Source organism: Papaver somniferum, chromosome 5, assembly GCF_003573695.1.
Source record: "Papaver somniferum cultivar HN1 chromosome 5, ASM357369v1, whole genome shotgun sequence".
Lineage (NCBI taxonomy): Eukaryota > Viridiplantae > Streptophyta > Magnoliopsida > Ranunculales > Papaveraceae > Papaver > Papaver somniferum.
This window is the reverse complement of record NC_039362.1, coordinates 75,084,574-75,096,881: the sequence shown is the minus strand read 5'-3', so window position 1 is coordinate 75,096,881 and position 12,308 is coordinate 75,084,574. Positions and strand designations below refer to the sequence as shown.

Below are 12,308 nucleotides of genomic sequence, written 5' to 3'. Positions count from 1 at the left end.
AACGTCACTTTTAAACGTCTTCTTCATGATAGAAATCAGCTGCTTGATAATCTTCTCAGCATTAGTTCCATGGGGCAAGAAATGTGAAGTGGTTTCTTCTAAAATAGATAATCGACTGAGCTTGAACGGAACACAGTAGATTTTCAAAGCCGGTAACAAACAGTATGAACTAAGACTAAACTCCCCTGCAAGAATTATATTGTTGAAGTTACGACCATACGGACTGTACCGAAAGTAGAATTGACACACCGTAGAAATGTGGTATTGTACTTCCTGTTGAACTTTAAAATTTCTTGTAGTTCTTTACTTCTTGGAATAACATGAGGGGTGTTTAAAGGTTGCCAAACAATACTGTCCACGACTTCTCTTAAATGGCCAAGCTCCTTTGTAAGAATAATTTCGTGAAACACATATTCCATATGTATTGCAGCTTCTGTTGTAGTTTGACCGTTTTCACAAAACATCTCACATTCTGTTCCATGAACCATATTAGCCAAATCAGTTGCTTCGGTCCTAGTGGTTCCTTGGGATTGGATCGTAGTTAAACCCAGCATAGTGTCAGCATCATATCCATCAATTGGTGTCACTAGCTCCGGCTTAAAACGATATGAACGAAAACCATATGAAACAGTAGAAATTAGATGTGCAGCTGTACCTCGCGTACTTCTTGTTGTTGGGAACAGTACAAAAGCATTCTTCTTGTAAGCACAGATGTCGTGAAAGACTAACATAATAGTTCTCAATGGCTCTAATACATTTTCTGCCATAATCAATTGCTCAGTTGTTGAAAAAACTCGACCACGAATTCGTCCAGCTGAATTTTCAATAGTGATATCATATTCACAAACGTTAACAGATTCATGAAACGATACCGAAGAATTATCAGATGGTGAATCCATTGGAGTATTCGGTTGCACAAAAGCATCAAGAACAATAGCTTCACGAAAAGGAAATCCAATGTCATATGTTTTTCGTTGAACATCATACAGCGACGCTGTCACTGTGGTAGAACAAACTTTAGGAAAACTCCATCGAATACCCTTCGGTGTAGACCAATGCAAAAACGTCTCTTCAGTGCAAAACTTATCATCCGAAAGCACAGTGCATATGAGGCTTTTCAAATCCGACAATAACTTTTCAGATAAAATTCGTCTACAGATGTAATCTTCAATATATGCATATTTCAGAAACAGATGTTTATGCATACCAACAAATATATCAAACGACACCAAAGAATTCTCATTGTTTATCCCAACGAGTGGAGCCTTACTAGGGCTTGTATGCAATACTATTTGTGTATCCAGTTGATCAATAACTTGATTATTATCAACAAAAGAATGAACAAGCATATCAACATCAGAAGTTAAGCTAACATCAGATGACTTACCATAGTTCAGATAAATCATGTGATTCTTTAAGGACCAAGCTGACTGGATTTTCTTCCTTATGAACATGATTTACTTCGTCTGTTTGAGAAGTAGTTGTCATCTCTACCGCACCAACTGATGTAGCTGAAACAGCTCCAACCTCCAAAGATGACGACAAATCCTCTGCGTTAACCTTTTTGTCTTCTTTCATGGAAAGATGATTTTCTTCATCCACTTGCGAACTAAGTTTTTTAAATTTTCCAGCACCAATATTAGGGTTTATATAAGGGACGAGAGTTTCTTCATGATAAAGAACTTGACGAACTTGACTGAGACAATCCTCAAATGCAACATCTTTCTGTTTAATGATACGCAATGACATTCTAGCATCAACAAATCTCTCAGGAGAAAAACGAGCACGAACTAAGGAACAAAACTCCTCCCATGTAAGAACTTCAAACTTGGTTTTCCTCCGTCTATACCACTGGTTAGCCTCACCCTTGAAATGTATAGAAGCTATTTAAATTTTGAGAGCATCAGTAACATTGTAATTACTAAAATATTGATCGGCATTGAATATCCAGCCGTCAGGATCTGTACCTCCAAAATTAGGAAACTTGAAGTTAATAAAGTTAGGTCGCCGCTGTTGTGTTTCACTATTAAGAGGTGGAGGTGGTGGTGGAGATTTTGCAATACCATGACAGTGTTGGGTTTGCTGATGACCAGTATCATGAACAGTAGGATGAGGAAAAAATTTGAGAAACACATCACGTAAAGATTTTGTGAGAGTGTTTGTAAAATCCTCTGTATTCTCAAGGCGCAACATCATAGAGCAAAGAAGAAAAAAAAAATTAGGTGAAATTTAGGTATGATCGATCTAAACCTGCTCTGATCCAAGTGTTAGGGTTCTAGACCTTTTAACACTGGAGAAAGCTTAAACACAAGGAAAAGAACCGGATAAACCCTTTGAGTTGGGGTTAGCCACTAGCTTTGAGAAGAAAACTAAATAAACTGAATTGTTATATTGATTGATGAAAAAATAAAGGGAAAAATATGGTTTGGTCCTTTTTTAGGTGGTCCCATGTCTATTTGGTCCTTTCATAAATCACATTTTCCATTTGGTCCATAATTATTAAAATATTTAAAGTACCCATTCTCTCTCTTATTTTTTCCACTCACGTGAATGGTTTCTCTCTCTTGTTTATTTTCTCTACTAATTTCTCTCTCCTTCTGACCTTAATATTTAAAAGTTTAAAAATTAAATATCTCTCAAAGTATATGTCAAAAATTAATAAATTTTATATATTCGGAAAACCCTCGACGATAGCTTTCCAACGAGTACCATTGTCGCTATGTTTCAGAGCTTTTAATTTTTTTTCGGTATAATAGTAGTTCATTCCGAGAATAAACACTATTTTATAACATGGTAGTTCATTTTAGTTCTAGCAGTTCATTTCGTAGAATGAACTCGTATACACTAGCAATTTATTTTGTAGAATAAACTCATAGTAATTGTTCAATTTGAAGGATGAAGTCGCAATGGTAGTTCATTATTATAGTTCATATTGAAGAATGAACTCGTGATAGATGTTCTTAATTTCAAATGAACTCATAATAGTTGTTCATATTGTAAGATTGATAATTCATGTTGTAAAACGAACTTGTAATAGTAATTAAAAATGGTAGTTCATATTGTAGAATGGACTCGTAATAGTTGTTCATTATGGTAGTTCATTTTATAAAATGAACTCGTAAACGATAGTTCATATTGTAGAATGAACCCGTGATAGGTGTTCATATTGTATAATGAACTCGTAATAATAGTTCATTATACCACTTCATTTTGTAGAATGAAGTCGTATGGTAGTTCATTTTGTAGAATGAACTCGTATGTTATTTAATCCAAAGAGTTCACTTTTTGGAATGAACTAACTAGCATGATAGTTCATTAAAGTAGTTGATTTTGTAGAATGAACTCGTATAATAGTTCATTAATTAAAGTAGTTCATTTTATAGAATGAACTCGTATAATAGTTTATTTTATAGCTAAAAAATAAGGCAAAAATTAAAAGCTCCGAAACATAGAGACAATGGTACTCGTCGGAAAGCTATCGTCAAGGGCTTTCCAAATATATAAAATTTATCATTTTTGAACATATGGTTCAAAAGATATTTAAATTTTAAGTTTTTATTTATTTATTTTTATTAAGAGAGAGAAAAAAGCAAAGATGTGACATCAGCTTAGGACCAAACCATTATTTTCTAGGACCATATAATAATATAAGGGTATTTATGCCACTACAAGATGACATTTACATCAACCTATGACCAAATTATAATTTTTAGGACCAAACTATAATATATTTTTCTAAAAAAGACCAAACAGACAGTTGATTGAGTCAACTGGACCAAACTCATCCTAATATATTATTTACCATATGGTATTTCCTACAAAAATAAACAACTTATGGCCAGGCTATTTATAACTTCAAAGTCTTGTTAAACAAGCAAAGTCTATAATAAGAATTCTATTCAAAGTAGGAAACTAAACTAAGCTTAATTAAAGAGAACTAAGTAAACTAAATAAGGAAATAGGCACACAGTAGTGTTGGTGTTGTAACAGCCGAACGCATATTTTTGGTGTGAATGTATTCACACCATTTTACCAGTGAAAGCTTGTTATCAAGGTACAAACAGGTGCAATCAACAAGAAGAAAATCTCTTATCACCTATTCCTTAAACCGCACTTATGCAACACAATTCAGTCTGTTTAGGCTCAAACATCTCAACCTCAAGTGACCTCCTCAATGGAAGAATACCCAAGTGGCTTTCGAGTCGAACAGTACAAATTAACACAAGAAAAAGCAGCTTTGTGAGAACCAGTTAATATCAGATATGAACGAACCACTGCTAATACCAATGCACCATGTTTCTACAAGAAGGGGCCTGAGGTTGGTGCCCTTATCAGTGAAGAGAGGCCTTTATAAATTGGCTTCCTACTAATAATGAACCGGTAGATTGTTTTAAATCTCTGTAGGTGTTATTCGAGGAGTATTCGCGGTTAGCACATACCGATTTAATAACCCTCCGAAACAAAACAAAGCAAAAGAAAGAATAGGTGGGGATTTTTGTTTTTCCTTTCTCTCCTTCGAATCCCTGATTCTGTGTGAATTTTTTCATTCGTTCATCCATGAAGACGGTGGAATCAGATGAAGAAGATTTCGTCTTCTACGGAACACTGATCCAAAGAGAAGAAGATGTAACAAGTAGGAAGAAAAAATCTGTAGCTGAAGCTGCTGGTCAGTTACGTGCCGTTGTCCCTTGGAAACAAGAGGTATAATCTTAATCCCTCTCTCTCTCTGTATTATTTATGAAATTACGATGTTGATTGGTTTTTGATTTTGATTTTTGAATGTGAATATTTACTTTAGGTTAGAGATGAAGAAGGAAGAAGGAGATTTCATGGAGCATTCACAGGAGGTTATTCAGCTGGGTATTTTAATACTGTTGGTTCTAAAGAAGGATGGGTACCTCAAACATTTACATCATCTAGGAAGAAAAGAGCTGAAGTTAAACAACAGGATATATCTAATTTCCTTGACGATGATGAGAAAGAAGTAAGTATTGTTGTTCCAATTCATAATTGCTAATACAACTTGATTAGGGTTTAGTAGTTCTTTTTGTTGACCTTTTATGACTCTGCCATTTTCACATTATGTTCTTTTTCAGCGTATGTAATTTAATACTTGTTAGTTTGATAATCTTCATTTGTATAATCTTCAGTCGTCATATATTTTGGTTATGTATCGAATCACTGTAATTTTATTTTTTTTATGAATATGTCGAACCCTCATTGCTTTGTTTATCGATCTTTAATAAAATGGATAACCGGGCAGTGAAAAAAGCTATCCAACTCAATAATATGCCACCACTTAGAACTGGCCTTGTTGTAGTGACTAAGTTGCACCAGAATGGGGTGTCTGGAGACAGTGTTATGGACACAGTATTTCAGTAAATGTAACCTTTCGGAACTTTGCAAATCTTATACACGGTTGAAATTCCATCTTGTTTCTGCATATCCAAATCTAAGCTAGACTAAGAGCTTCATCTTATTGCGAGAATTAGACACTAATGATTGCAGTACTATCAGAGGTTACTTCTGTACTGTAATCTGTCAATTAAGATTTTGCATGAGTTTTGCTTTTTAGACAAGTGTGTTGACTTCTTACATTATTTAAGTAGCCATTCATCAAAATGGTAACAAAACCTTTGTGATATATTCGTTTAATAGTAATACGTATTTTAGGATACTATAAATACCACGAACTCGATGTGGGTTTAGATACAGATGTTTCTGATCAGGTTATGTGCTTGATACAAGTTGAATGTTTATGTCCTTTGTACTATTGACTTTACCCATCTCAAGGTGTACGTTGTGTTCTTTCGACTGTATATGATTATTTATTATTTAGATACTCATCGTTGTTTATGTCCTTTTGTTATGTATCGGATACCAATTTGATACATTTTGTTATCATATTTATATTCTCATTGTGTTGTTTATCGATTTTTAGGAAATGAAAAACCTGTCACTGGAAACATCTATGCAATTTGATACATTTGGATCTACTGCTGCTGAAATTGCTCGAAGACAAGCTGAGAAAGAACAAGAGAACAGGTTTTTCTCAAGGCTATTGAGTTTAGTTGTTGTTGTGGCGTATGGCAGTTTATAGCTTCGTGCATAATGTTTACTTGAACTAATCTTGGGTTATGTAATGCAGACCATCAGCTATTCCTGGACTTGTCCCTGACGAGATTATTCTTCCAGTTTCAAGTTCTATTGGTTAGATTCTGTTTACCTACTATAAGGATTTCTAGTGCTATTAAATAGTTGAACTTGAATATAAGCCTAACATTTTTTTTTCTTTCTTTCTTTATCTCTTTTGGTGTAGGTGTAAAGCTACTTCAGAAGATGGGATGGCGACATGGTCGTTCTATCAAGGATTCGCGTCCAAATTCACTGTATGGTATGCTTTCACTAACCAAATTAAATGATCATTGCAATCACAGGAATTTATTGGTCCTCATTACTTTGTTTATGAATATTTCTAATTTTTGCAGATGCACGAAGAGAAGCTAGAAAAGCATTACTAGCCTTCTCTTCTGGTAATGCTGATGCAAAACTTTCTCAGGATCAGTTTGACTCTGATAAGGTTGAATCAGAAGGTGTTACGGAACCTTCCTCTGAGAATGATGTGTTTACTTCTCATAGCACCCCCGTGAGTAGCATTACATCCTTCTCTTGTCATTTCTTTTGTCTTATCATATGTATGTTTTAGACTCCTTTAATTGCTTGGCTTGAACCCAATATACACCAGTTTTTTTATTTTCATTTGAGTAAATACTATATTCTTTAGGATCTTGGCACATACTTCAAGGGTCTTTAGGACAACTTCTGGTATCCATTGTTTGGTCACAGACATGGCTGACCCAGCACTTTATAAAACATAACAACTAAGAAAGACACTGGGTTGTTGGAGTTGGCCCCTACAGATACAAATAAATAAGCATACATCCTTACAAAGTTTGGTGAAAGGCATTTTTTGAATTGATATGTTCGACAGGAGTGAAAACATTTTAACCACTACTTAAAGTTCAGTTTCACACAATGACAGATTATTGAAAATTCCAAAATTTTGAGGGTTAACTTAATCGTCCACTTCAGCATTTGAATATTTGACTAACAATTGACTTGTTCATTTACACAAATTAGACTATTTAAACTGCACTAATGGAGGTCAGTACCCTATACTTAATTTCTGTTTTATAGATTTATATATCTTACGTAAACAAATAATAGACTGTATATTGTTTTTTTGTTATGATCAACAAGTTCAACCTAAATGTAGCATCCAATCACTAAACTAGAAACTCAATCACACGTGGAAACCCAAACAAAGGTTAAATCAAACTTTAACTTAGCTTTGATCATCACATTCAATTCTCTGCTGATTCTAGAGTAAATCAAGCTTACAAAGTGAATTTTCTTAAATTATATTTGCTGTTTTCATTTCTTATATATTGGTAACTTGTCGCCTTGGTAATGCCATATATCATTTAAGTAGGCTTCTTTCGTTATAACACCAGGCTTTCTTGTTTTTGATTGCTCCAGTAGTGTTAATATTGTCTTACCTATGCATTGTATCTACCTGCTTCTTATGTTTTCCTTCTCATAGTACTTTATTTTTGCAGATATTTGAAAATTATTGGCCCAGACTTTTGTAGTATTTGATCAGTTTTTAATGTAGCTTTGAGTTTCTGTAGATTTTAATATTTGGGTGAAAACTTATTCCAATCCTTTTCTTCTTCGCAGGTTTTTGTACTAAATCCAAAGCAGGATATGTATGGCTTAGGTTTTGATCCTTTCAAACATGCTCCTGAGTTCAGAGGTAATTCAATTTGTTTATCAAGTCCTAAAAATACCTGGTATGTAGTATTTTATTTTCTCTGCCTGGAGTTTCTGTGTGCTGATGGTTGGCTTGATTTTGCAGAGCAGAAAAGGTTACGTGTATATGGAAACCAAGAACCCGGAAACAAAGGAGGTAGCTCAATGAAAGAGCACTTCTTAGCGAAGTGTAAGATCCCATATCATTTTGTCCTCACTGGTTAATATTTGTAATATTATATTGCTTCAAAGAACTTCCTCAGACAGTTATTATTTTTGTTTTCTTTGGATATTGACTTATTCATTTAACATGTTCATAAACTCATCAGCAGGAAAAGTTGCTCCTGGTTTTGGTATTGGAGCTCTTGAAGAACTCGATGATGAAGATGAGGATGTCTATGGCTCTGGTAAGTGCTAACTGTTCGCTGTTACAAACTCTTCTGCGTTTGTAGTAATAAATACACTGCTTCTTTTCTTATAACAAGTGATTTAGTATCACAGGAGTATAGCAGTCACTGCAATCATTAAGAAAATTACTCCTGCCTGTTCAAGCTATAAAATTGGCATTTCTACTGCGTAAAGAAGCACATATTTAACTAATTGCAGTGTGTCAACATTACGTGACTGATGTGTCAGAAAATTTCTGTATTGGTGGTTACATGTTAGAACACTGTATTGGTGGTTACACGTTGGAATAGAGAGTAGCATTTACTAATCTTTGCTTCTGTGGATTGTTTTAGCAGCTATTACTTTTATTGTTTCATAGATCAAAAATAATTAACACTCTACATTATTGCATTTTTTATGGAGAATTTCCCACCCTAAGTCTGCTTCTTGTTAGGTTATAACTTTCAAGCGACACATGTTCAAGAAATTGAAGAGCCTTCGGTGTTGATGTTGGAAGATAAGAAAAAGCCTGGCAAAACTGAGCAAGGTGTTCTGGCTGGTTTTAAATCTGCATCAACTTCTGATTACCAGTCGGAAAGGTAATTAACTTGAATTAAGTTTAGTGTGCTATCATCTGCACTGTGAAGCTTCATCACGTGCATATATGAAAATTAATTTCAATTATCTAGAAATATACGTGGCTCGTTTTCTTGTGTTGCCCAGAGTTCTGTTTTTAAAGTTTCATGTATGAAACTCATTATAAATGTTTTTTGACCACTCAATTAGGTTGAGTCAAGTCTGACTGTTTATCTGAAAGCTGATGTTGGTAAAAGTTCCATTGTGTTTATGGTTGATGTTTACTTATCAATGGTTTGCATTTTACAGGTATAGTCCTCCAGTTATTCCAGATGGTTTTAAGCCCTATCACAAATTTCTGGCTCCTCTAGAGATTGGAAACAAGCATTCTGGACCTCCTCCTCCTGAGGTTCCTCCTCCAGAGGAAAACAATCTTAGAGTGTTGATTGAGGGATTTGCGACATTAGTTGCTCGCTGTGGGAGATTATTTGAGGATCTCTCCAAGGAGAAGAATAAGCAAAACCATATGTTTGCTTTCCTTGATGGAGGAAAAGGCCATGATTATTATGCAAGAAAGCTGTGGGAGGAGCAACAAAAGCGTCACGATGAGACTAAGCAACCTGTGGATATCAAGTCAAACGTGGAGAAGATGACAGCTGAGGGCCGTGGTAGAATTCTAGGTGAAAGACCGTTGGAAAGAAGCTCTCAGGATTCTAGCTCATCTGTTGTTGCAGATGCGGTTCAGCTTCAGTTCAATCTTTCAGATACATTTATGAAGCCTGGATCTATCGTGAGTAGTTTTATTTATGCTCATTTATCTCCATTTCCTCCAATTCATATTGTTTTTAACTTGCAACTCTTCAGCATGTGGTTTCACAGATTATTCACGTTGAGTTTTGGTCCCATATTATGGACTGACCACTCCAATTTTTCCTGTGATTGTAAAGAGTGAGCTTCCTGAAGCTGCAAAGCCTTTCAATGTAGACCCAGAAAAGCAAAAGAGGTTTGAGCGATTTCTTAAGGAGAAGTATCATGGAGGGCTCCGCACAACAGAGTCTGGTGGAAGTAGTAAAATGTCGGAAGCTGATCGTGCTCGTGAGAAGTTAGACTTTGAAGCTGCAGCTGAAGTAATTCAGAAAGCAGGTCCAAGCAAGTCAGCTGATGCTTTTTCTAGTCAACAGTTTTGGGCATCTTTAAATACACAATTTACCTCGGCCGGAGTGGAGGTCAGTATTAGCCCATATGAAAGTTATTCCTATTGATTTGAAAGTCATGTAATCTGTGGAGTCATGTTTTTACTAAATGGGTATAACAATGTGTAGGATGCGAAAATTTCTCAAGCTGAAGAAGAGATGAGGCAAAAGTTGTACCCTAAACGTGAAGAGTATCAGTGGCGGCCTTCATCTCTTCTCTGTAAACGTTTTGAAATTACAGATCCATACATTGGAAAGGTAACATATACTGTCACTTAACGATCGTCTCTTTGGAAGTCACTTTTATTTCTAGTAGGAAATCGTTCTATATATCATTTATCAATTAGTAGGTCCATGCTTTTTTGTATCATGAGTGTGCTTGTCTAGTAGATGTTTCGTACTGATATGCGTTGCTGTTTTTGGTTTTAGCCACCACCATTGCCAAGAACGAAGAGCCGAATAGATTCTCTCATCTTTACATCAGACGTCATGAAACCCACGAAATCTGAAGAGACAGCTATTGCTACTACAGGCTCATTATCCGTATCCCAGTCCAAAGAACCATTAATTACTGAACAATTGAATGTTGAGGAAACTGCTGCCGACTTAAAGCCTGCTTATGTTGAAAGGCCCGTAGACCTGTACAAGGTATATTTGTGGCGTGCCCACTAGTCCATAGTTTGTTTCCGCTCCCTAAATTGTTTTTAGTCACAGGTTGTAATATTTGCTTGTTTCGCAGGGTATTTTTTCTGATGATTCGGATGATGAGGGGGAGGGTTCTACTATCAACCAGGTGGAAAATATTGAAAAGAAGACAGAAGTAGCTAACACGACTCTGAATCGGTTGATAGCAGGAGATTTTCTTGAGTCTTTAGGTAAGGAGCTAGGGCTGGAGGTTCCCCAAGAACCAGCTGTAACCACGGTAAATAAGGTCAGCAACTTGGCCTCTCAGAAGGGTACCAATAGCATAAGCAGCATTGATGTTAAACTTGCTGCAGTCGATGAGAAGCCTTCAACACCCCAAATAACTTTCAGTAAGCCTATCAGAGATCAGGAAGCTCCAAAAAGTAAGTCAGTCCGTCCAGAGGTCAGTCAAGGAGGATCCTCTGAAGGTAATGAGCTCAAGCACATCAGCCCTGGAGATTTCGAAAAGTCTAAAATCCTCTCCACACGAGATCGAAGTGGGAAATCACCAGAGGGTGAAAAAAGTAAAAGAGGCTCAAGACATCACAGGAATTACAGTAGTAGTTCAGCTTCATCAGACGAAGATGAAACGAGTAGAAGAAAACGTTCAAGAAGACATCGCAGTATGTCAGATTCTGATTCAGGTGATCGTGAATACCGAAAACGATCGAGGAAATCAGAAAAGAGAAGCTCTTCTCATAGAAAGAGCAGTAGTAGTAGAAAACATAAATCTTCTCGCCGTGGCTCTGGGAGGGATGAGTACTCCGAAGACAGGAAAAGGAGTAGGAAGATATAAACTAGTCATAGTTGTAAATACATTTTGGTTTTAATTGTTATGTAATCTTGTGAAATTATTACAAATAGGTGCTTTTATGGAGAGTTGCAACAGAATTGCCATTGTATTCTGAAAAGCAAGGGACTGCAATTAAAAACAGTTTTGAATTATTGTTTTCTAAAATTTCTGCTGTTACATTAGGGTGTTTTTGGCTATTATTTGGCAATGAAAAAAGGATTCTCTAGAGTGTCCGGCATCCTTCATTAAGGTCTTCATATGTGTGTCTGTTCCGAGACAAATCCAGTAAAAGTGATACTCAGATTGATGGAGCTGGTTGGTGCTTACTAAATCATGTTCAGGTCAGCAACATTATTTATAATTATTTTTTGTTAGTTAATATCTGTAGTTAGTAGTCTATGATTAGTATGAGATATTTCAATAGGAAAATTTCTTGTTTGGTCCTAGGCCATATAGTTATTTATAGTAGGGTCCAACCGGATTTCTTTTTTATCCGGAGGTTCAAAATTAATTAAAACATGGAAATGTCCATAATGCCCATTACTACCAAACGTGTGTGTCTACACTGCTTACAAATTTGAGTACATATCTGGTACACTGCTTAAAAATTCGAGTACATATTTGCTACACTGCTTACAAATTTGAGTACATATCTGTCGCACTGCTTAGAAATCTGAGTACATATCTGTCGTACTGCTTACAAATCCGATTATATATCTGAATGCTTACAAACTCGAGTACATATTTGCTGCACTGCTTCCAGATAGAGTACAAATCTGTAAGAATCAATGATAAATAAATTAGAAAACGTATTACATCACATACATTGTGATGATTATAATTTTTCTTCGACTGTATTGCCA

At 35.7% G+C, this 12,308-nt stretch overlaps 1 protein-coding gene across 2 annotated transcripts; it reads left to right on the top strand.

Moving 5' to 3' along the window:
* The first annotated feature begins 4,449 nt into the window (after positions 1–4,449).
* On the top strand, positions 4,450–11,610 carry LOC113281943 (G patch domain-containing protein TGH-like). 2 transcript variants are annotated; one of them, XM_026530858.1, is made up of 15 exons: positions 4,450–4,701; positions 4,799–4,984; positions 5,942–6,045; positions 6,149–6,210; positions 6,320–6,394; positions 6,489–6,646; positions 7,741–7,816; positions 7,919–8,002; positions 8,142–8,219; positions 8,654–8,798; positions 9,085–9,565; positions 9,723–10,001; positions 10,098–10,226; positions 10,398–10,616; positions 10,708–11,610. In XM_026530858.1, the coding sequence occupies exons 1-15, from the start codon at positions 4,558–4,560 to the stop codon at positions 11,446–11,448; spliced, it is 2,961 nt and encodes a 986-aa protein (XP_026386643.1). In that variant the 5' UTR covers positions 4,450–4,557; the 3' UTR covers positions 11,449–11,610. The 2 variants fall into 2 exon arrangements, with proteins under 2 accessions (XP_026386643.1, XP_026386644.1); XM_026530859.1 differs by lacking the exons at positions 4,450–4,701; positions 4,799–4,984 and having other exon boundaries at positions 5,965–6,045; positions 6,320–6,389.
* The last annotated feature ends 698 nt before the right edge of the window (positions 11,611–12,308 follow it).

Excerpts from the sequence above, each read along its gene's own strand:
- LOC113281943 (XM_026530858.1), top strand. The coding sequence starts at position 4,558 with ATGAAGACGGTGGAATCAGATGAAGAAGATTTCGTCTTCTACGGAACA. Across the intron at positions 4,702-4,798 it reads TTGTCCCTTGGAAACAAGAG|GTTAGAGATGAAGAAGGAAG; the intron begins GTATAATCTTAA and ends TATTTACTTTAG. Across the intron at positions 6,211-6,319 it reads TCCAGTTTCAAGTTCTATTG|GTGTAAAGCTACTTCAGAAG; the intron begins GTTAGATTCTGT and ends CTTTTGGTGTAG.